Genomic DNA, 25,732 nt, shown 5'->3' with positions numbered 1-25,732 from the left:
TCAGAAGCAGTTTGGTTTTAAAATTGGAAAAGTTTTCCTATTTTGGGCAATATTTAACTTGTATCAGGGCACACATTTTTGGAGAGTACAATGAAAAATCCAAGAAATTCTAAGTATTTGGACATCCTTCAATCTTCTTTCTCCTTTTCTGTTACTATTTCCACATGGCTATCTTCTCTGCATTGCATGTCTATTTGTAATCTGTAATGCTAACCACCACAGCATCATCCCATAGCACAAGAAGCAACAAAACCAAAAACCGTAAACTTGTGTCAGTTTTCTCATCATCTGTGCTATGGGAATAGCATGCAGCAGACTGATGCCAGTGGGACTTTTTTTTTTTTTTTTTTAAATGCAGATAATGTTTGCAATTTTAAGAGAAAGCTAGAAGAAATCTGATTTGGACTTGGAGTAGAAGCATCTTACACTCCAGGAACAGCAGAATTTCCAGCCTGCTTTGCTCCTGACACTTTTTTTTTTTCCTGCAGAAGCAGCAAAATGTTGACAACAGCCAGGTACCATTGCTTTTACAGCTGGCGATACCTTGAATGACATGATTAAAGCCAACTGAGAGTCTCTCAGAATAACTTACTACTCAAGGGAAGGAAGGGTGGTGGAATGTAGCCCTAAGGTTTCAATGGCTTGAAAGCCAAAGTACCCTGACCACTAGTATATGGTCTGGAGCCATTTAGCTATATTCATTTCAAGTGTCTAACGCCACAGAGCACTGACGAAAAGTTTTCTCAGGTGCAACATTTCCCTGCATCCTACCTCTGGCCAGCCAGCTCTACCAGTTCACGAGGAAAGGAAAAAGAGCTGTGAACCTACCTAACCTTTGCACCGTTGCTCAGGGAGGGAGGTATCACATACACCACCCCCTCCACTCAGGCACTGATAATATGATTCAACCAGCCTTATCACAGAAAACAGAAGGGAATAGCTTCCTTTTCTACAACATCATCTTTCATTACAATGTCATGTATTGAAAAGGTGCAATCTGAGCTTAAAACGGTAACAGTACATAATTATAGAACAGTAGAACTCTTTTTAATTTGCAGTGCAGATATAAAAAACTGAGAGAAAACAATACCGGTATGTCTAATTTGTTAAACTCAACAATATATTATCATGACAATCTGAACAATCTTTGGAGTTTGGGTTTTTTTTTTTTTTAGTGTTTCCAACTTATGAAGACTTTCATCATAGTTCATCTAATTTGCTTTTAAGCAATCAAAAGGCTTGTGTTGGTGATCATTTCCTGCTTTCATTATAGTGAAGTAACAAAATCTCATACAACTCCATATGTAAGAAACAATAATTTTAAAAAACAAAAAAAAAAGTCAAAGTAATATAAGAAACATCATCTTAAAGTGAGATTACATAAGGAAATGACCCAAACGTTTTCATGAAAATGACTACGGTCATTTTTCTTGAGATCACATCCAGCAGCCCTAGGTAAAATGAACTACAGCAATACTGCAGTAGGTGGAGCTCGATGCCACCTGATAGTCTATAGCTCTGCTCCTGTGGACCTGGAGGCGATCCCTTTCAGTGCTACCACAGGTGGCTAATGGCACACAGGAAGCCCTGGCATTCCTGCTTACTGCCTTAAAGAGCTCCTCTTTGTGTGTCCTCTTCGTCTGTAGAAAGAAAATTGAAGGCTCTTAAAGTATTTTTGGATGAACAAATTCTTTTGAATAGCTTGTTTCAGTCGAAAACCACTGCCTGCAGACTCTAGATTTTATCCTAACAACTCCCAAATACTTCCACTTTCTCTTCTAAATAATTCTGGAGATTAAAAATTGTTCAACTCCGACAAATCCTTCCTTTTATTAAACATTCTCTTCATTTCACACACCTGTCATCTTTGCAGATATCCTTCTGTAAGTTTTGAGAATTTCCAACCTTCTTCTCCAAATCTTTTTGTGGAAATAGCCTGAGTTGGTGGTGTATATGCCAGCTATAGACAGAGAATCGAGGTACAATAAGCATGCTTTCAGGTTGTACATTTTCAAATTTTTTGTTTAAGCTGGTGAAGGAACCTGTTTCCTTTACAATTCCTGAAGTTTTTTCATTCTGGGTAACTCATTAAGTTTATATGTTGTTGTCAAAAACAGCAGATTGACACATGTATTGCACTCTTCTTCCTTCTAATATATCACTTGAATAGGAGCATTATGATTACATTTGCAAACTGTGAATGTGTTTTGATGAAAATAAATCAGCACAGCTTCATCACAAGCCAACATTTAGTCACCCAAATGCAAGATCGACCTGGTGAAATATATTTTTTAATTTTACAAAAATGTTTAGAAAGCTTTTGTGAAGCACTACATATAGAGATGACTACTGCTGTTCTGCAAGTGGGATTCTAAATGTTGAATTTTAAAGGCAGTATTCTAGCCAAGTACTCACGATTTCTTTTTTTCCTATTTCTTCTTTTACTGCTGCTGCTCAATACTGACCTTTTCTGCCCTTTCACTAGAATGTGGGAACATGGAACAGACATCAGGACCAAAAGAGAATTTTCAATTAAACACAAGAGGCTCTGAGGCAAAGGACTTCACTAAAAATATACTGCAGAAAATTAAGATTTCTTTAAGAGTAATGCTATTTTAGTGCTTCAGCTTAAAAAAAAAATGCCACAACTAAATCTGCAGATATAAATATATATATCAGCATCAAAGACAAGATACCCGATTTGTTAAGGTCGTGCTGTACCATATCAATAATGCAAAGCACTTTGCAGTTGAGAATCTCTGTTGCCAAGGGGAGCGCTTGATAAGAGCTACTGCAGCAGCTTCCATTCCTTGGTCTCTCGTCAGAAATGGTCCTGATATCGACGGAAAGGGGCACTCATCCCACTGTTTTACCACGGGTAGCTTTAATAAGCAAGGGAGTTCCAGTCCTGTTAGGTCTCCTTCTGCACTCCAATGAACACATTACTGTCAATATAGACATATCAGGAAAATGGAAGGAGACAGCTGAAAAGTGAGAGAAAGGTTGTCTGCTAGTGAAGGCATGAGGATAAATCTACTTATTCCAAATTTCAATTTCACCTCTGTCAGAAATTTCCTCTGACATCCTAAATAAAATATTTAACACCTTATCCCAGCTAGCAGAAGCCTTTTTTTTTTTTTGACTACAAGGAATTTTAGTACAAACTCCACAGCTCATTGTGTCCCTACTCCCCGTGTCTGAAATGGGAAAAAATAATACTTCTCTTTCATTAACATCTATGAAGTATTCAGATATTATAGTGATGGAAAGCCTATGTACAGAAAAACTGTTATTTTCATAACAAAGCCAGGTCGAATAGCTTGGTATTGTTTATTCCGTCGATTTCCCTCCATTTCCTTGTATTCCTTGGGGAAATCCTCTTTTTATTTTCTTGTCTCCACAGACCATTTACCTAATTCTGATAAGTTTGGTAAGTTTTGTAAAATAATTGGATCAAATTAATCTCAATTGTAATACCATTGTTGTCAGTGCATTTACCCTACAGTTAATTTTAACCCCTTAAGCAACTACATTATTTGAACTGCCCTCTTTATAGTCTCCATAAACTCTTTTCATTAAGGTGATTTGAAAATTTTGAAATGTGTCATTGGAAGTCAATGCAAATAAGCAAGCAAAAAAATTATCACTTCTGTATGACATCTCTCTATACTGCTTATATTTCTGTTTTCTGTTTCTGTCATTTACACAGTCTCTGGGCAACATGCCAGTAATTTAGGTATATACAACGCTCCCAAAGCCTTTTATTCACACTTTTGGTTGCATACTGGCAATGATAATATTACTCAGCCTCAGCTAATATTTTCTAAATATTTTCCCCTACTGAAGTCAGAATTACAAATGTTCTCATCAAATCTTCTTCCAGAAGACCAAATGTCCCAAAGACATTTTGGATCACCAAAAATCCATTCTACTAGAAATGAATGTAATTGTGTTAAACTGAAAAAAGAAAACCCTTTTGCATCAGTAGTGCTCACTTCCCTCTTGCATTTAGTAGAGTTTAAAATAGATTACAAAAGTGCTGAAAAGAACCCTTTATGCACAAAGGACACTCAGAAAGCAGAAACATCTATAAACATCTCTAAACAATTAGTTTCTTACTTCTGCTAGTCTAAAACAGGATTTCTTACTGGAATGCTACGCTAAAGACGTGAAAGTTCATGAATCAAGGCAGGAGTACCTAATAAAATTATCAGATCAATATCTGCTACAGCACAGTCTCTTTACTCAATCCAAAAGCAACAAACAAAAAGAGAACAGGCTATTCTGTTTTATTTCATAGTGAGAACAATGTTAATTTCAGAAGGAGTTGGGGGAAGACACAGCTGGAGAGCAGTTACCAGCCTTAGGAAATTCAAGGAAATGTAATTGAGAACAAATTATCTCTTTAATTACTTTTGACCAAATAAATACAAACCATGGAATAAAAAGCATGATGACTGCCACCTGGTAGAGGACAAAGAACACCAAAGTTGAAAATTACCACAAAACACAGGCATGTTAAGAACAATAAAAGCACTTCACTTACAGAAGGGGGGGGGGGGGGAGAGCTGAAGGATATTAGTTCAATAAACAAGCAGTGCATGCAGAAGTTAATGGTTGTTTTTTTGGCCACTGCTCACTGTTCGCAGCTGTAAAGACTGTTAGCTCTTTACTGTGTTGTTTGAATTTCAAATTGTCCCGTCATTACTCAGGGACTAGGAAAAAAAAAACCAAAAAACCCACCCAAACCCCAAGACATCCTGTTTCCTTCTGAACTTCCATGGTTTCTTCCATGCTGGCTTTTATTTACTAAACACCAATGCAGGAATTATTTATTATTTAAGTTTAAGGCACAGCTCTTATTCTTGTCAGTGTGTTAATAAAACAGAGCAAGATCTTACCTCTCCTTTGGCTTCATTCCCAGATATGAGTAGTAATAATCACACCTGGAGGTCACAAATGTGTAGCTAAGCACGGCTGGCTCTGAGTGTGATGGATGGGACCAGTCTTCTGGCTAGGCAGAGATGGAGGGACTACAGGGGCTACAACGGCATCCAGTAGCAGTGAAGACTCCAAAGCCTATCTATCGATAATACTTACATGGTCCCCATTACTATAGTAGTTTAGCAGTTTACCACGTTTAAGATATTAATCCTCACAACATTCTTGTCAACTAGGAGTGTGCTATTATCCTCTTTGTATATATGAAGAATGAAGGTAGAACAAGATAAGTGACTTGTCCCTGGTCACATACAACATATACAGGAAGAGCAGGGTATTGAAAACAGGTCTGTGAAGCCAAAAACTTGCATCTTAGTCTGCAGGTCCCAGATCTCCTCCCACAGTCTGACTGAATCTTACAGCATTTGTCGCTGGCACTGAAGAACGTTAAAGGAGGCAAATTTCTGAACCTACTCCTTTCTCCTCAACCATGTTTTAGTTTAACATTCCACAACTGTTCTTCATGTGGATGCTGAGCACTGAAGTTAAAGTGGATTTCAGATGTGCTGTTGACACCTTGCCCTCTGCCTTTTTCTCTGTCTTATCGCAACTCCTCATGGACCTTAAGATCTTCAGAGTTTCAAACAGTTCCTTTAAAAGTCTTGGCATTTATATGTGAGCAGGACAATCTGTTTATTTTATGGGCTGAGTAAAAGAAATTTCACTCTGATGTGACCTTTGCTTGGATTTGTTCTTGGAGGGAAGCAGAGTGGCCATTTTCCATCTCCAGAATTCTGGATCTCAATTCATAGCAAATATGCTGAGATGACTGGCTCAACTGACCCATTAGCGAACTCTTCCCAAGGTGTCTGACAGTGATCATCTGCTTTATCCTGCTTCAGGGTAGAGCCGGTTTAGCTTGAGATGAAATTCTGTCATCTAGTAGCACCAAGGAAGGCCTGTAGCTAAGCGCTAATTTTTCTAGGACATTGTTCTGCGTCTTTCTCACAGGTCCTTATAGTCAGGAGTTACTTCAGCTGGCAATGGCAAAGGACTGCAAAATGCTAAACTGGCTCAGGAGCCTGAGACAAAGTACACTACTGCGTAATAATCTTCACGCTACCCTGTGCTGTCTGAATAGCTTACATAAATGTTTCACAGAAGTACAATTAGAATTAGCAAAAATAGAGGCCTTAAAAAAAATAGTCAAAAAAGGTAAAGAAATTAGGCAGTTTAGGAAGATGTCAATATCTCACTGATTTTTAAATAGTAAACTGTCTTTGAGATACACTCTTTCCCTAGCAGTAACTAATTCCTTCTTCCTCTCCTGCCCAGCTTCTACCTTAAACTCGTGCATAGATTAAGTCCTTCGTACAGGGGTAGTACGTCATTCCAGTCCCACCAACGTTGATTACGTGTAACCTCTACACAACAGACAGAAAAGACAGGATGGTGACGAAGGATCAATCGAGCAAATGGAGTGCTTTGTTCTCTAAAGCCACAGTCACGTTAGCTAGGATTTCAAAATTACTGAAAATTCAATGTTACAACACAACTCCCCCCCCCCCCCCAAGAATGTGTGTCTTACAGTTTTTGAATAGGTCTTAAAGTGCAGACATGCCTAAAAGGTTATTTACTTTTTCAGTGGAACAGAGCTGACTTCTACTAAAAGTACCATCATTGGCCCTGAAAAAAAAAAAATCTCAGAAAGATGAGCTACTTCCTATTTCACTGTCAGACCTACAATGGAAAAAAATTTCAAGTGACAACATAATGCAGACAGTGCAGTGAGATATGCTATATAGCCTGAGGTAAATGAAATTGGCTTTGGAGTCTTTTTTCTTGTAAGTTGCTGTAGCCCACTTAGCGAACAAATGCATTTGGGGCCAAAACCATTCTCATCACTGCACCCATTCCCACAGAAATGCATTCTCTGAGAGGTCCTGGGAGCAAACATGCACCACTCCTACTGGTTTTCTCAATAAATAGAAAATCTCATTCTGCAAAGACTGTTAAGCGAGCATTTTTCATAAGATCTAAAATAATTTAAAACCCCAACAACAAAGAAAAACACATTAAAAAATACAATATAACAGGCTTCCTGGCACAATTTTCTCAAACAACAGCTGGCCAAGTATGCCAGGCTCACAGGAAAGAAAGAGCTGGCTGTGCTTTCTAAAGGACATTATTTCAAACAAACTAGATCTCAGAACTCCCTTGATCTTAAGGAAAAAAAAAAAAAAAAAGTCTTTTTAGTTGGCATAGGGACAGGAAAACTATTGGTAGAATGAACAACTAATTATGGTTAAATTCACCTCTGGAAGGAATTGGGGATGCATAAGCAAGCCCAGCTTTGCTTTGTAAACAGAACGCACAGTGGATCAGTCCCAAGAACTTGTATCTCAAGCTCTGAGACAGATACTTTCATAACTTCTTTTAGAAAACCTCTTTTATGCAAGAAAGTTGAGTTCAAAATTATCAGCTTTATGTAGGTGATTTTGCTTTACTGATCTCTCAGAACACCTGATAGCTTATGTTAGTAAGGTTTATTAGAATTCATTGCATCCACCTGTATTTGAGTTTAAAAAAAAAAAAAGAAAGGAAGGAGAAAGGGCTTAGAGAATTTTCCTGATACTTAGAGTCAAATTACTGGATGTTAAGTTCCTAATTACATGAGATAGCTTTGTGTCTACCCAGCACTTATTTCTAGAATGTCTCAATCTGACGAGGTATACTTATTTTTTCCCGCATAGACAAAGCCAACCAAAGTCTGAAAGCCATCTGATGCGAACAATGATTTGTTAGAAGCCTCATAGTGGACTAAGCTCTGATCTCTGGGCAGCCAGACCCAGAAGTGGTTCATGCTGGACAAGGTGATTTTCAGAAACAGTTCTTAAAGAGGATGGGCACGACCAATGGAGGCTGGGAACAGCAATGCCATGGAAAACCACACCTTTATGTGATTAAATGTTTTAGCTTCCAGAGCTCTATGACACTGGTTGCTCACAGACAGCATCTGCAAAACTTCAAACTTTACAGTCAAGTAAACATTTATTTTGATACGAGGTACTAAAGTAAAAGTGGTACAAAATGTATTCATCATTTCCATGATTAAAACTGGTTACTCTCAGATGACAGTAGAATAAGTTTAGGTTCTTTTGTGTGGGCAACTGAAGAGCTAGAACTGCGACAACCAGAGTTCTAAAACACTATAATTCATTGTCATTTCAGATTGCATGATCCTATTTGCTTGCGAGGAATATGCTATAATGTGTTTTACCATGATTCTTCTCTAGAGAAAAGCTGTGAATAACTGGAACAGCCATGGTGATTTTTGCTTGTATTTTTATACTCACAGGACACAAAAATAAGCCAATAGTCTTCACCTCTATCGTAGGCTTTACTTTGGCCTTGGCATAGTAAAAAGAATGAACATTACTGAACCACTTTCACAGTAAAACTTTAAAAGGTCTCTTAGTAATGAACTTTCTTCCTATGCTGAAGACTGAGGGTGTCCTATTCAGGACTGTGCAGAAGAGATCCATCTTGGACTTCTCCAATTATAGATCATTTGATTTACTCAGAACTAAGCTAAGAAGCATTCAGGCACATCAACACACATTTACCAAAGCACTGTTGCCGTATAGAATTTATTTGGTCCATATACCTAGTTTGGTAAGAAGCTATAAAGTCTAGCATAGTCTTAATCAGTGTGAAAGACTGTACTTACTTTATTTAAAGGTCTGAGAAGTCTTAGGGATATGTCAAGAATCTAATTTCTTGACAATACATATGGATAGTCTAGAGTTAGCTGTGGGACCATGATACATTCTAGTGAAATAGCAGTGTCTTAGGCCTAGAATAAATGCTTAAGCTAATGTGTTCTGTTTCATAGTTCTGTTTTTTGCTGAGTAATATCTAAATCTCATGTAACAGCAGCCTGAAGGTATTGGAAAGGCTGGACAGCAATATTGTGATTGCAGAAGAAAATGTTGAATGTTAGAGCAATTGTCTCACTTGTATCTTCCCAGCTCACTAGTGGCAATCTAAATGTTGTTATTCTGGGACCACAGTGACTCATGTTTCTGTGGAAGAAAATAATGGAAAGCCAACATTAACAGAAAGCTCAGCTGATTAAACATCACTTCCTCCCAGCTATGGCTTTCCTAAGAAAACTTGTGTGGTGGAGAGCTGTGCTAACAGATTGCTTTCCAAGTAAGAAATCTAAGTGAATTATTACTCAGGCCAAACAGTTATCAAAACTAACTATTTTCCAGAGTGGTAGCTGTTATCTATAGATCTCGAGCTTTTAGCAAACAAACATTACATCCAGTTCAGGGAGGGGGGAGGAAGGGAGGAAGTTTTTTTTTCCAAAGACAGCTAAGACTCGATGATTAGGAAAAACAAATTTCTGCAAAGAAATGTTAGAGAAGTTTAGTAACAGTAATTCTCTTCCATCATCACAGCACTTGAAAGCATTTTTGAAAGGATGCAGTTTTCTAGCCACATCAAGATAGATAATATCCTAATGCATGAATTAATGCTACAGATTCTCTCCTCTAAGAATGCACACGGATTAATCAGAATCTCTAAGCAGACTGGCAAATACAAAATTTTTGTTTGGTGTTACTCTGCATGCAGTGACGTACCTAAGGTCAGAATGTAACCTTCCATATGGAGTAGCTAAACAATGAGAATAATATAGTAGGATCATTATGGAATTTATCTGTCTTTTTTCAAATTATGTTTTGTCTTTCAAAATTTAAACTTCTCCCTTTATCTTGCACACTGTCTAATTTTTTGGATATTCTAAATCATATTTTAAAAACTCAGATGATTGAGTTTGTATAATGAGAAATTTAATGACCTGTAAAATGAACAGAGCGCATCTGCCAGCCCTAAAAAAGTCATCTTTTCACCACATGCACGTCACAAAATGGGACTGACAGTTCCCTTGTTATTTTTCCAGGCAGCCACTCCTGTTGCTTCCCTAAAACAAACATGCATTTTTGGATGCAAGTTGAAGACTAAGATTATTAAAACGCTTAAATATTTCTTAAAATATTTTTCCAATAACACTTTAAATAGAATAAACAAAGAGTATACAATGGTTGCTACGTAAATGCACATTCTCCCCAGGTAAACTGAAAACACAAAGTTTACGAAAAAAGATAACCAAATTCTGAACCACCACTTAATTTCACTCAAGCATATTTTTGTTAAAGGATCAAATCTCTGCTGGAATAAAGATCCTAACTGAATCCATATTTTGACAGGGATGAATGTGGTCCCTACTGCAACAGTAGAATGAATGTGCATCCACAGACTGGCTGGCACCAACTTCATCCATGATAAACATGAGACAGATGAACATATCAAGAAAAAGATCTTAGTGGCTGTGTTTTATGCGAGATTACAGAGTATCCTTTAATCCTGATACAAAGTCAAAAACACCCTTCATATCTATACCAAGGTCCTAGCAAACAGCTCTGCATGGGTTTTAGATATATACTGAACTAAAAATGCCCTTTTTTTATTATCTATTTGTAATTCATACTAAAACTTAAGCATGCACACACACATCCCCCTCGTTTGTACCTAGCACAGGCTGGATCATCAGATTAAGTTAGCTAGCATTCTCGCATAGATTTGACTAGGTTATCTGCAAATAAAACCCTCTACCATTGTTATCTGTGACAAAAAAAGAAAGTATTAATATTTAGGAACTACTCTACACTTCTTGTAAAAGACGTTCAGTCCAAACTGCTAACATCTGACACATAAATCAGGGAATAAGCCACAGCTAAACCATCAAAACTTGACTTTCCAAAGGACAGCTATTTTCAGAAGCATTTTGTGATAGCTGTGCCAGCTGCACACACAGACTGCATTACATCTGTGGCCCATTCTCCTTAAGCATTGTCTTTGTTTTGATTTCCTATTTTGTATTCCATTAGTTTTAAGGCTGTATATCATACTGCCATTAAATCACTGTTTTCAAGCAACAGTGTCTTCCAGCTGACCTCAGAGCAAAACAGCACAAAGACTTACATTCATACAATTTGCTGTTACAGCCAATAGGTGCTGGAAAGCCTTACTCCAAAGCCTCTATCTTACATAGCTAACTTGCTCTAACTTACCAACTATTGCCACGCACCAATTCAGATCTCACATAGATAATATAAGCTAACATTAATTTAGGAAAACAGCTGAAAGTGAAATACCTGAAGGGGAAAAAAATTACATACACAATATTTTACCGAAAGCAGCTTTCTTAAAAAGGAAGGATTCAAACATTTCTGATGAGCTAATGGAAACGGCAAAGTGACTATTTGGAAGAGGTTTGTTGTTTTGTGTGGTGTGTTTTTTTTTTTTTTTTAAATCTGTTTTTATCTGCTTTCACTAAAAGATGAAGTGAGCTCACTGTCAGCAAGAGTGATTTCTGACTGTCAGACAGCAAAGTTGAATGGATTCCATGCTGCGGAGCTTTTAGAAAAAACCAGAAAAAAAAAAATAAAGCTTTCATCTGATGAACCTGGATAGGGATCACTAGGATCCTGCCAAGGTTTAATTTCTCATTTTTCATGGATTAACATCATTGTTTACAGTTCAGGCTGTTGCATAGTGACACAAGCTCTAAACAGGGTGACAAGAAACAAACCCAACCACACAAATAACAATTCCAAGACATAGCAATGCCTCTGATGGGAATTTAAAATGAGCTTATTTTACAGAAATCCACCTATGATCTTCACCAACAATGGCAGCATTTGTCGAGGTAAAGCTTGAGGGTGAAGTGCCTGAGAACCCTCCAGCGACGGTACAGCTGTCTGCACAGAGGATTCAGCTCCCTGAACTGTAATGAGCAATTTGTCTCACAGCTTTGATCCACTGTCAGTTTAGCTGACACTGACTCCAGGAATTAATTTCTAACATTTCAGGGTAACCTAATAAAAAAAAAAAAATTGAAGCAGTGTGTGGTAGATATCTGTAGATAACCTATCACCTGTTGCAGGTGTTAACAGAAAAGTTAAATGTGTTTCTGTTATAGTACAAAGGCTCTCAGTTTCTTGAATGTGTAAATACATAACCCTAAGACAAAGTATCAACAAGGTAAAGCAGCATAAAGGACAGAATATTTTAACCATATGCTCTAAACTAATACTGTGTTGGTCCTATGTATTTGAGAAGCTTCCTTAGAGAAAAGGCTTCCTTTGTACAACTGAACAGATCCTTTATTTGAACAATCTGCTCACTTCGGAAAATGGGTTCAGAACTACAGGGAGATCAGTTTCCAAGTTTTTAAAACCACCACAATGGAATTGGACTAGAATATGTTTGGGTTTTAATTACAAGACAGTTGTTACAGATTTTCAATTATTTTGTCAGTGTAATAAATGCACTGCATGAAAGTCATAAATACTTCTAGCTCTAGCATAACTGATCAACACTAAATAGAGCAGTAAATACTGACTTCAGAAAACATTTAGAAAGGGAATATAAACTCTCTTTAAATTTAGTCCTACTGTTATGCTGTCATTATGCTGCAGATGAACCAGAATCCATCTATTTCAGTCTTTTCTGGGCAAAAATCTTTGTCAGTAGCAAACTGCCACTATGTTGTGGCTTAAGGTTGTCACACTTGACCGTTGTGAGCCAATGGCAGTCACACCATTCTTCACCAGCCAGCCAATGAACCTGCCAATATCATTACACCTGCAAGAAAGTACTAGTCCTAAGAGTTACTAGTGACCAGACTTCAAGACCTTTACTATTTCCTATTCCCGTGTACTCAAACATACATGCCTGGCAGTAGGTTATGTGACAGGAGGGGAACATTGCTGCTGGGCTCTCATATGTGATTTTTAGTGGGGAATGTTTTGCATGTAGGCTCCACAAGATAATATTCACTACCTGCAGTATAGTGTCATAGCCTCTCTGACATATCCAACACAGCCAGCTGGCAGACGACAGATCAAGACGACCAGTAGCACCTCGCAGTTGGGGTCAGACAGTACCACAAATACACAAGGTATCAGTCTAGTCATGGGGGAATTCAACCATATGTATAAATCTTATTCTAAAACTGTCAGACACGACAGGTTTGACTTTCTGCCATTAACTTGCCAGTGAAAAAGATATTGGTCCTTTATTTTTAGGCCATAGTGGGACAGAGTTAATTCTCTTCTTAGTAGCTGGTACAGTGCTGTGTTTTGGATTTAGTGTGAGAATAATGTTGATAACACGCTGATGTTTTAGTTGTTGCTAAGTAGCACCTATCTTAAGTCAAGGATTTTTCCAGTTTCCCATGCTCTGCCAGCAAGCAGGCATGCAAGAAGCTGGGAGGGAGCATAGCCAGGGCAGCTGACCTGAACTAGCCAAAGGGATATTCCATACCATGGAATGTCATGCCCAGTATATAAACAGGGGGGAGTTGGCTGAGAGGCACGGTTCGCAGCTCTGGCATCGGTCAGCAGGTGGTGAGCAATTGCATTGTGCATCACTGTTTTTTTTTGTTATATTCCTTTTTATTACTATTATTATTATATTTCATTATTATTATTGTTAGTATTATATTTTACTTTAGTTATTACACGGTTCTTAGCCCTCAAGTTTTACCTTCTTTCCCAATTCTCCTCCCCATCCCACTGGGAGCAGGGGGGAGTGAGGGAGCGGCTGCGTGGTGCTTAGCTGCTGACTGGGGTTAAACCACGACACACAGTTATGAGATAACTTCATTTATTCTTAAAATAAATAGCTCCCCAAACAGCAGGGCAAACAATTAGCTATGAGGATCATTTATTATCTAATAAAGACGTAAGTCTTCCTCTATCTGAACTGGGAGCTAATAGATTCAAGGGGTACAAGCAGTTAAAGAATGACTTTGAAGGGAGAGGGAGGAATCAACAGAGCAGAGTTTAAAAACACAGGGTTCCTGAAGCACTGAGAGGGAAATGTTGACACAGTGGGACCAAATGAAGCCAGCTAGGAATCCTGGACAGATCAGGATCCTCAGTATGGAAGACAAATGAGGCTATCTGATCACTGGGAACCATTGGTTGTACCTGCAGGAGAGAAATGGAGCACAGAGGCCAAAACTATTGAAGTAAACGCATTTTGAACTGAAGTACTGCAGTCCAAGGACTGCTCTAACAGATGAGGAATGACATGATTTCACCCTCCCAGAAGTGCCACAGGCATTAGCTCAAGGCCAAAGACACAGTAGAGTGCACTCACAACAACTAGGATTGGCCAGAGGCTTCAGTGTGTTCTGTAATTTACTGCAACCTAACTTTAATTGCAGCAGAAAAAAACATTACCAATAACCCTAACAGCTTTGCAGTCTCTTTATTTCAAACATACAGATTGTTATCTGCAGCCTGATGTAATACAGCTAGAATTTGGCTTTTATGAGTAAGGAAAGTTACTAAAAAGTCAAAATCATTCTTATAAAGGTAAGATTTGTAATGGATGCAGTGTATGAATGAGTGATTACAAATTTAAATACATCATAACTGCTTTATGAAGCATCTTTTGACCCTTAAATGAAATTGTGTAGGTGTGTATGAAGCAAAATACTTGCAGACCAAAATCTAGCAGTGTTTCACTTGAAGAACTGTGCCTTACTCCATGATTACTCCACTGAGGTTGATAGACAGGCATATGAAATATCTGAGTATTCCACCCACACCAATAAGGACTGTGGAATCTGTCTTTTGTACCTGCTTAGATTAGCAGAGAGGACACACAAACCTTTTCACAGTAAGTCATTGAGGAATTAAGTTAAAACCTCCCTCTTAACACACTGGAAAAAAGGTTCGAGACTACAATACCCCAAACAATGTCACAGCCTAGTTTTCACAAGTAACACAAAGTAACCCCTTTTCCCAAATGAACAGAATCCAAAGTAACATTATAGCTACTACCTCCATTACCCATACCCTGCTTTTGAGCTCTTAATGTAAAGACTGACAGTTATATAGCTGCCTAATTAACTTGACTATTGTCCCCCGAAAATACTCTCTATCTTAACTCTCCTTTTGTGCAAATAGCATAACGTTAATTTAATGGAAAGGTCACATTATACTACAAGGAATGTAATGACATTCCATTATGTCTTTCTCCCCTGCTTACAGTCCTCCCCCCCCATTGCTGTTGTGCATTCAACACTTTTTCTATAGGCATTTCATGAATAATGAGAAGCTACTCTAGCCATGGAAAGTGCTGCCTTCCACTGCCTGCAATTTAAGACACCTCATTCTACAGTCTCAAGGAAAGCAAAACACCACCAATCCGATTTTACACAAATGTTTTTTCCTCTGCAAGCCAAACTCAAGCTTTAATTATTACGCTTTTCCCCCCCCCTCACTGCTGAATGTCTTCATTCCCTTTGCCTGCACAGGGAAATATTCAAATTTAAGAACAGGTTTCAGAGTTCTTGCATTCAGATCAACTTACCCTGAAACTGTTATTTTCTGTATGAGAAGGATGATTCCTCCTCTGCCATGCAGTGTTTGGGGGGAATTAGCAAGGTCTCCTCGCTAAACTTCAACTTGCTTAAACTGCTCTCTGCTCACTTAAGTTCATCTCTCCTTTTTCAACTGGATACGTTATTCTTCATCACTTTCTATCGAGAACTCTCGGGTAGTATCGCTCTGCTCTGTTGACCACAGTTAACCACGGATGGCTGATACGACCTCTACATTCAATCTGCAAAGTGCTTTTGGCGTCATTTGGGGTAAAACTTATCTATAAATATATTATCCTTCCTAGAAACAAGCACAACCCAACCTATCTACAAATCTAGTCCTGCATTTCTACATCAGTTCTGATTTTTTTCCCCCTCATGTGAATATAAAAATCTCCACATTGTTCATGTTCCCCTGCCCCTAATTAAATACCTACCACTTCCTACTAGTGATCACATTCACAGAGAGGTTCCTAAGTTCCATGTACGCAAAAGAGCTCGGCTTTCCACCTGAAACATTTTCTTTCATTTCTGGTACACATACATTCATTCCTGACATAACTCCACTGAACATGACATTAGAGAAATCCACCAGTGTCTGGTAAGATCAGCATTAACATTCCTTTGTGCTATCAGAGTGACACAAAGGAATAGGAACCAGAAACTCATCCATGAATTACAAACAGTGTTAACCTTACTGTCCAGTGCAAGTTCTAAACCAATCATACCGATAAACAGTAACAATCATTTATTTCTTACATAGCACTTCTAGTCAAATATCAAAATGTTTTTTTCCCCATTCTCTCCCAAAACTAGCCATGTGACAAAATGTTTTCAGTTATCAAAAGTCATTTTTAACTGCCACACTGCAGCCAGGGGAGCACCACGTTCTTCAAATACAAAGAACAGTCTATCTCTTTCATTATGTAACCTACAGAGTACTTGTATGCACTATTTAAGAGAAGCAGACATTAAACCTGTTAAAAATCTAACGTTTTGAATATTCACTGTAAAGTGTAACCTTTGTAATGCACTTCTCTCCTGCCCCAGGCATGATATTGCAGATCAATTCCCAAACCTAGGTGAGCAATGCAATTCGCTATAATGACAACTCAAGCTGTAATCACAGAAGTGTAATGCACCGTGACTGTACCAGCAGCCTGACATTTGGCAAGTTTACTAAAGCCTTAATAACAATGCATTATTACATTTGATATGCTTCCCTTAATTCATTATGGAAGCAGCCTTTAGGAACAGAAATTGAACTTTTGAAATTGATTAGACTGTTTTGAACTTAATAGCATGGAGGTTGTGTGGACCTTACCGGTTAGCTGCTGTTCCAGAGATATGTCAAACTAATTTAGTGATCATAAAACCTTTATTTTTATAGAACATAACATTTTCACGTAGTTAGGTTCAGGTCAGGAGTATCACCTAACGTTTAATATTCATGTTAGAAAGTAAAACTACCACTCTTAACCAAATAAAAAAAAGTCTGATCTTAAAAACATAGTTCTGCAAGCATATGCCCTCTCTCTAGTCTCATTTATATCACCATTTTTGTTTCACACTCTAAAAGACAAAGGAAGAACACCTGCAGGAAAAACCAAGAGCTCAGGATCAGAAAGTTCTTCACTATAATACCAGGTTTCTACTTTCCATATGCAATTAGATAAGATAATTCACTTTTCTAAGTCACTTTCTCCAAAGGTACAAGAAAGGTAACGATTGTCAGCCTCACAAGGCCATGAAGAAAAACATTTCAACAAAACTCTCAGTACATGAGTGCTTAAATGTTATGATTAACAGTCATAAAACCAACTACTTCAGCATTGAAGGACTGCTGCTCTTCTAAAATAGCCAAGAGTTTCTAGCAGACACGTGACTACAGTGGCAGAGTAGATCACAGATAAGAATAAAAAATGAAATTCAGAAATTCTGCATCAACAACAGCTTCGCTATGCCTGCTAAATAATCTCAAATACTTGGTTGGCAAAACTGTTATTTTCTTGTTAGAATTACTGCAATATGATGTAATATTTCCCTGTTTTGCCCATGGACATGCGCAAATAAGAATTTTAGTTCCTCAAAAATGGTGTGACTGACATTTTTCAACTTTTTAGTAAGGGCTCTTAAAAATTAAACCCAAGTTAAAAGAAATATATTTATGGTTCAGACTAACAAAGGGGAATGAGCTTAATTAATAAAACCAACAGTAGCCAGTGTACAGTCTAACAGCCTAATCTGATGTAACATTTGTTGAAGGAGGCAGAAAACTATCTGCTATTGCAATTTAGGCATATATCCAAATTTGCTAAAATATGTCTAAAATTGAACTTTCCTTCTTATACCATTCGCTCTGTTCCGGTTCTGTCTATGACAACACCATTGTCTAATCACCTCACTTCACAGCTTCTGTTTATCTTTCATTCCACTCCTCCTTTTAGTGCCACTCTCACACAACCAAACTGCGCCAGACCACTAGTCCAGTCACCTAAAGCTATACCATTTTCTGTTATTCCATAGCCAAATTATCCACAGTCTGCTTATTCACCACTTTCTAATACACCCTCAAACCTTATGCAATCAGGCTTACTAACATTTAATAACATGTACATAAAAGCAGCAATATAATGGTACATTATCATTACATTGCAAATGTCTGGTGGGTCAATGCCTCCTTGGATGGGTGAGAAAAAAAGTCACCTATATGAGAAAGCAAGAGAGATGCCATTAGGCTGATCGTTTCCAAACATTCTCCGAGTTTGCCTTTTGCAACAGGAAATGCATGTTACTATTTTTAAAAAGGAAAATTAGTGTAGTGTTATGCTTGCTAACATAGTGAAAGGCTATAGAAGAGGACAGTTAAAAAAAATACTTGAGCAACTCATTCTACTTACTGGAAATCAACATGATCCATAATATGTGCACAACCTGAGTTTCACTTGCTTGTTGCTAGCAGTGACCCTGCTGAAAGCTGGAAGTGTACATCAGCTTTCATCACGATAAGTGAAGCAAAGATGTCACCTCAGATGGATAACGTGCATGAATTCTGTCCTGCCTCATGATTACCATGCTGAGAGCTTGCACACATAAGTTATTGATAGAGGTTATGAAGCTTGTAGGAAAAGTCACCGGTATAACACCCACAGTTAGTTCCTCCTCCCCACCCTGCAGAACAGCTACTTCCCTGTATGTTCACTCCAGAGAGAAGAAAAAACCAAACACCTCACAACTTGTATCTACTTAACATCAAAGAAAAACAAACACACACACAAACCCCCACAACACCCTTTTAGCTATTAAAAACAAGAAAAGGAAACTAGAGAAGGTTAGCCAAAGAAAAACTATCTGCAAAATCCACCTATGTTAATTAGGTACAAGAAATCTCCATGGAAACCTAAGTCAGGCATACCTATATACCCATTGTATGGTAGGCTTTCAAATGGAAGCATCACACACTGGTGACAAAGTCTCTCAGACATTCCTTAACGTACATTCAGCCAGGTCTCTCAGAGGCATAAAGTGATGCACCCTTTCATTTCCGTAACAAGCAGTAGAATCTTTCTTACAATGTGACACTATGAATGCTGAAATTGTAATCACAGTGTCACTATGCTGGCACCGGCTCTTTTTGTTTTATATGCTCTGTACTTAACATCACTAATATGTTTTGGCAATAGCAAGGTGATAAACTGTAGTCAATTGATAAAGTGCAGTTTTTCAACTACTGACTTTTCTTGCACAACCTTTCTTTCTTTCTCTTCTGTCCTGGAGCATTCCTAGCATGTAGGCTTATGGCCAGCTGTAAACTGTTGTGACTTTAGAAAGCAAGAAAAAGCAAAAAAAAAGGAAGTAATTTCTTGAAAATTAGAGTTTCCCATACTAACTGTGTTGCACTCAGGAAATTTATTTTGTTCATGATCTGCAACAGATAACCAAGATTATGCAAGCCATGACACAATCTACGTAGCTACTGCAATGGAAGGGTAAAGACAAACCTGGTTTTGCAGATGCTTTTAGTCTTCACACTGATTTTCATAAGGGGGGCATGCACTGCAGTCATAGCTTCAAAAAAAGAAAAAAGAACTTGGGCATAATTTTGTGTTTCTCATCTTCATTCCCAATTTTTCATCAGAAATGCACAAGGACAAACAAGATAAATTTGGATCACTGGGGAACTTGAAAGCATGACTCTCACTGCTACAATCTCTTTTGTACCCTCCCTGTTTCTTGCTTGTTCCCTTCGTTCTGTCCAAAACACCAGTCCATATAAACATTGTAATTCCTGAGCTGACAGACCGTCATGACATGATGAGCCTGGCAAAATACTACAAGCAGAGAAAAAAAAAAAACCAACCTTAAATCAAATACGAACTAACCCTTGCAAACAAAGCACATCTCAAAATTCTCACTTTCATGCTGCCAATACGCATTTTCTAATTGTTAAAGAGATACTCAAGTGTTTACCAACAAAGACTTTGAGACCACCTGTAGCAAGCAGTGGAAAGATGTGGAAGGGTCCATTTTCACCAGCCAACGATCTGCCAAAATACCCCAAGAGATACTTGAATCTGAACATCTCTGTCAATGCTTTGGCACTACTGAATAACAGTCATCCCAGTGATAACTCACCATTATATTCTACCTCATATAGCTAATACGGAAAAAAATACTCTAGAAAGTATTAGTATTTCGTACCTTTTCACTTTCAAAGCCAGTTGAGCAGTTAACCGAAAGAAATATTGTGCTATCCTCTTTCTTACTAGCATTTTGTTGAAATTTCACATTCTTCAAATAGGAAGTCTCAAGGTATTTCTGAAACTTCTTCTAAGTTGTTTGGTTTTTTAAAAATGACTCGGGCATAGCACTTCTTAGATGCAGGTGTGAGACCGGGGTTGATCAATGACCATATATTGGTTACTCACAGAAAGCATTAGAAATGTCACCACACCAGTGTAGTCTGGCCTGACCAGTTTCTCCATTTTGGAGATACTAGGAAGACAACCCACCACTAATGTTTTCCTGCTCTTCCCAGCGCAATAAAGAATTATGACTGACCTTCGCATCAGAGAGCTGGCAGGAAAAACGTTCTTTGCATTAAAAGTTCTGCCTTGAAATACATGTTTTTAGTCTTCTGGAAAGCAATGTTTTAAACTGGAAACCCTGACAGATCTTTAACTGCAGCAATAACAAATAACATCAGTGTAATTTCTCTTGAAAGAAATTGCTCTGTTTTCTTCTCCAGTTTCCAGCTTAAAACCTTTCATTGCTGATGCTGTTGTCAATCTTATCTAGTGACCTATTTACCCAAAGTACAGAATTACAGAACAGAATTTTATGACAAGTACAGAGCAGGCTTTGACACTAATAATACTCCAGATTTTGTGGACTTGGATTGTTTTTTAAGGCTTGGTCAGAAAGGCCACCTTTCTTTCATGTGAAAAGTCAACAAGCCACCTCAGAGGTTTTGCAAATCAATTTGTCATAGCAATTAAGGGAAAGAAGCTATATAAACATGATAAAAGGTGACTAACATCACCATGCACCGTTACATTACGGAATAGGAAAGAGACCTTTAACACATTGCTCTGAACACTTACGAAATCAAAAATACTGTCTGGATAGCTACATTCTTTGACTTTCAATGAATCAGTGCTGTCTGCAATGCACACCCAACCTTTGAGAGAGAGGGGAGAAAACCTCAAACTGAACGAAGTAACTTCCAGTTATCTGTAATGGAAGCTTGAAGGGCTCTATCTCACAGTATGGTTATGGACTGATATCAACACAATGCAGAACTAGGCAGCCCTACAGGGAGTTTCCTCCCCCAACAAGTTTTGAGAAGGCAAAAACCTGAAATCCATTGGGGAGATGCTTGGTGTAGCTGCTCTGGTTAATATACATGGCCCGTTCAACTTCCCAGGATTCTTCTGGTAAAGATAGTGGCAGGGAGCAGATAGCACATGTAGAAAGCCACCACATATAAAGCACATCTGAAAACACTGAGACGCTACTGGGCATAAAAGTTGGGATAACTGGCAGTCTAAAGCTGTAAGGGTCACAAAATCCACATCATTGTGAAAGCTGGCCCCTCAATTATGCTTGGATAATACTGTACAGGATGGGTAAAAGGAGCCTCCTTGTTGTGTTTTGGGGTTTTTTTGTGGGGTTTGCGGGGGTTTATTGTTTGGTTGTTTTTTTAAACACGAATGCTACACTTCCTGAGCTTCCCCAATCCCTCGCCAGTATTGCCAGTAGTTTGGAAGGGGTTTATTTTGTTCCAGTGGGCTGCAGTGGAATGCAATTCTTCTACTGCGTTGGCCCAGCTTTACTTAGTGTTTTCACTGTAAGACAGATTCCACATTCTCTGTGTGACTACAGAACAGCAGTTTCCAATGCAACAGTGAAACACTCAAATATCAGCTCTACGTTTTCAGATACCAAATTTACTTAATAAAGATACAAAAACCATCCATGAATAGAGTTTTTCTGAACACATTTGTTGCCATCAAGTATATAAAAAAAGTCCTAAACGTGCAATTATTACATATAATATCCTATGCCCATATCATTTTGTTTAACCATCCCAGCATACTTACTCAAGTGTTTTTAGCTCTTAAAATCTATTTTTTTTAATAATATCAGTTTAGAAAGTAGCATTTCCCAGCAGATAGTAGCATACTCAAGTCCTGCTGAATTAACAAGGCTTTTATCATCTTCTTGTTGTTTACAAATTTTACTGTCATTCATCATTGCAAATCATCAGCTGTACTTGTGGCTGAAGAAAACGCTAACTCAGAAGGCAGAGATGAGTGCAAATGCATTAATCAGAGATCATGATTTTTACCACCAGGAATGTTATGCTCTCAGATACCTATAATTAGACATATCCAGTATCTACGATGTTTTCAGTTATTCAAAATATTATGGGGACTGCCAGGTGTGGGTGGGAATGGGGTAAATAACCTGTATAAAGCAAAAATACAGGTAATACAAAGTATTTTTAGAATTAGGCTATAGAAATACATTTCTGTTCTAGTATCTCTGAAAAATGTATAAATAGATTTCTGCAGAGCACATTGGTAGCTTAAATAGCGAGTGTTGGTGTGTGAGCAGCATGAAATCCCTGGGCCTTCCCCAGTTTGTGGGGATGGAGAGAAGCAGAGGACAGGTCAGATTCATTGCCAGGAAATTTTTTTTTTTTTTTTTTAGTTTTTCAACTTGGTAACCATTACCTTTTAGGAAAAGGAAAAAAAAAATGGTTAGTCTGAGATTTTCAAGATTATGTAGTGCTTTTAGCCATGCTCTCCACAAAAAGGAATAGCAAGTGTGACTACATCCCCTCTGACAGCTTCATGAATCTAAAGCATAAGCCACAACCACACATTTAGTGACCTACATATAGTTTATTTTCTGTATAAATTGTATACTTTTAATTTGGTGAAGTAGCCAAGTTCCAACTGGGTTTCAGAGCACCCTTAAGGATTACATCCTGCCATCATTTTTCAATACCAAAACAACAACCGCAAATTAACCAACGTTTTCAGGATTACCAGAATTTTAAAGAGTATATATGCAGCTGAAAAGTCTTTAAAGCAACTTCTAATATTCAGAAGGAAAGATGTTTTAGAAGTTAAGGTTTAAAACAAGAACACCAGCAACACTTGCTGGATGTTGATTAATTTACAGAAACAAGCCTCTGAATGAAGACAGCCAACAAGATGCTGCTTTAGGTAGTATGTAAAAATAAAGTGAATGCCACCCATTGTCTATTTAGAGCGTAAAACACTTGATCTAAAACTTTAAGCTCTGAATGCAACACACACAATCAGAGCAGAAAATTAAGTAGTGGGTGGACAGAATCTTTTCTGCCTACCCTGAATAATAACCACGCTGCTTCAGCTGCAGCTGTCAGAGACTATCCCTTGGGCACTCCATTAGAAAGCACATAGCAAAGTGTAGGCTCAAAGTCACAGAGACTGATGTTAGAGATAGGCTGGAGAGACTTCACTGTTTCCACAAGGAAAATTGCTTTCTGCACAAAACAGCACAGAAAACTCAGAGAGCTTCAGATCTCCTTGTGTGAGCCAACAGCATCGAGGAAAAGGAAACAAATGGCAGAAAGCTGCAAGCTCATCTGAAGCATCAATGACAGAGTTCTTGTCCCTGCGGTTTAATGAGTCAAGCTTGACCTAAAAGTAACCTGAGACAGTTCCAGACCCACGAAGTTAGTGGGTATGCAGCACTAAGGAGACCAGGAGATAATAACCACACAATCAATCAAACTATCACAGACACTCCTGGCTAATCTCCTTACACCTTCCTGAAACCCAAATACAGATGCAAAGTAAAATACAAAATAATTAATCCACTACCTCTGACGCCATCCCTACTTCTGCAAATTGTATTAGGAACACTACTCTCTATACCATTCTTATGGTATAGCTCTTTTGAGCTTTTTACCCACCCCTCAACTGCCACCATTTATCATTCCTGCTTTTTAACCCATCCTTTACCCTCATGCCCTCAGTATGATTCCTCTCCTTCCATTTTCAAGACTTGTTACCTTCCCAAGTATTTTCCCTTAAGTACATTCTCATTATCTCATGTTTTCCTTTTCATTCATTAGCCTGCTATTGTGTCTGCTCCATTTTAAGTGCTCTCATTAAGAACTTTAAAGACCAGTTTCAAAAGCCAGTTCCCAAATCACAATGTACACATCACAGCAGTCCCGCTTTATTTACAAATCCTCTGTACCATCATCAAATATTATATCAGATTGTGATTATTCACAGGAAGGCATGGAATACTGTTTCAAACATTTCTTTAAACATAAATAATGATTCCTTTCCCTGGAAACAGGGGCTTGCAATTTACTTAGAAGAAAAGCCTCCCTGCTTTTCTATTTAAAGCGGAACCAGGAAAGTCAGGCCTACCTGTGCAAGCTGCCCCAAAGAGTAGAGGGTAAGTTTCTTCGGGTCTGTGTAGAGAATCTCTCCAAGCTCCCGATAAGGCTTCCCAGTGGGGGTGAAGTGTCCCTGAGTGAATTGCTTTTGCCTCCTGTGGTAGTTTTCCCAGAACACTTGTTCTCTTGGAGGTTCACTGCTTCTGTAAATTGTTCTGCTTCTGGCCAAGACCTTTCCTTCCTTCTGAGCAAAGCCAGGCAAAGCCTGAATGCACACAAAATCTCGAGGATTCAACACTTTAGTGGCTGCCAGCACCTTGATTCTGCTGTTCTTATGTGGATCTGGTACCACAGGTGCCTTGAGTCTGCTGCTTTTAGGTGCATTTTGTACCACAGGTGCCTTGAGTCTGCTGCTCCTACCTGCATTTGCTACCACAGGTGCCTCGAGTCTGTGGTTTTTAGCTCTATCTGGTACTGGCATCATTCCAGAATGGGAACCTTGGTGTTTCTCCTCCCTAAGGTATTAAAAACTCTAGTTTCCCAGTCATGAAAACACACACCTGCTGCCCAAACTCTGAAGCAAGTATTTTAATTTTCTAAAAGATAGCCCAGCAGAAGAATCTGCTCCTAAATAACACTACATGAGGTCTCATTCCCCTCAGCAGCCCATCAAACAATAGAAATAAATCCTGAGAGGCCAGGACACCTAAAACCTAACCAGTCTCCTGGGAAACACCCAGAGCCAGAGCAGCTCCCTCTGAAGGGCTTCGTTACAAATAAAACTTCCCTTATACCTATCTTTAACAACAGCACAACCTCCCCTGCCCGCAGCCCTCACGCTAAGGGCCTCCCACCTCCCAAACTCTGGGGACCAGCCTAAACTCCCCCCACCTCCTTCCTCAAGGCGCCGCGGGGGCGAGGACCGACCCCTCTCCTCCGCCGCCTCAGAGGACGACGCCCTCCCGCGCGGCGCCGCGCGACAGTTAACGGCCAACGGTCCGCGTCATTCGGTTGCCCGGGAAACCCCGCGCGGCGCCGCGCACGTGCACTGGCGCCGCGCGCCTGCGGAGGGAGGCCGCGCAGGTGCGCGGGGGGCGGGGGGCGTGCACGCGCTACAAGGGGCCGCGCACGTGCCAAGGACCGTGCACGTGCACAAGGGGCTGCACGCAAGGGCCCACGCGCAAGGAAGCGTGCGAGGAGCCGTGCAGATGGGGCCATGCACAAGGGCCTGAGCACTGAGCCTTGCACGGGGCTGTGCACAGAGTGCGGAGCACTGAGCCTTGCACGGGGCTGTGCACAGGGTGCTGAGCACTGAGCCTTGCACGGGGCTGTGCACAAGAGGACGAGCAGTGAGCCCTTTGGGTGGCTGAGGAGCAAGACTTGCACCAGGGGATGTGCATGGGGTGCCCTGTGCC

General features: G+C 39.1%; 1 protein-coding gene across 1 annotated transcript in view; it reads right to left on the bottom strand.

Annotated features, from left to right (window-relative positions):
• Window positions 1-24,828, bottom strand: part of CCDC60 (coiled-coil domain containing 60) — a 64,342-nt gene extending 39,514 nt beyond the window's left edge. The window contains exon 1 of the mRNA XM_050906765.1: window positions 24,349-24,828. Within this exon, the coding sequence (XP_050762722.1) occupies window positions 24,349-24,801 (453 nt within the window). The 5' untranslated portion in view covers window positions 24,802-24,828. The remainder of the gene's footprint in view (window positions 1-24,348) is intronic.
• Window positions 24,829-25,732: the final 904 nt, after the last annotated feature.

The sequence above is a fragment of the Gymnogyps californianus genome, chromosome 16, assembly GCF_018139145.2.
Source record: "Gymnogyps californianus isolate 813 chromosome 16, ASM1813914v2, whole genome shotgun sequence".
Lineage (NCBI taxonomy): Eukaryota > Metazoa > Chordata > Aves > Accipitriformes > Cathartidae > Gymnogyps > Gymnogyps californianus.
The sequence above is the reverse complement of the archived record's forward strand: the minus strand, read 5'-3'. Positions and strand labels throughout refer to the sequence as shown.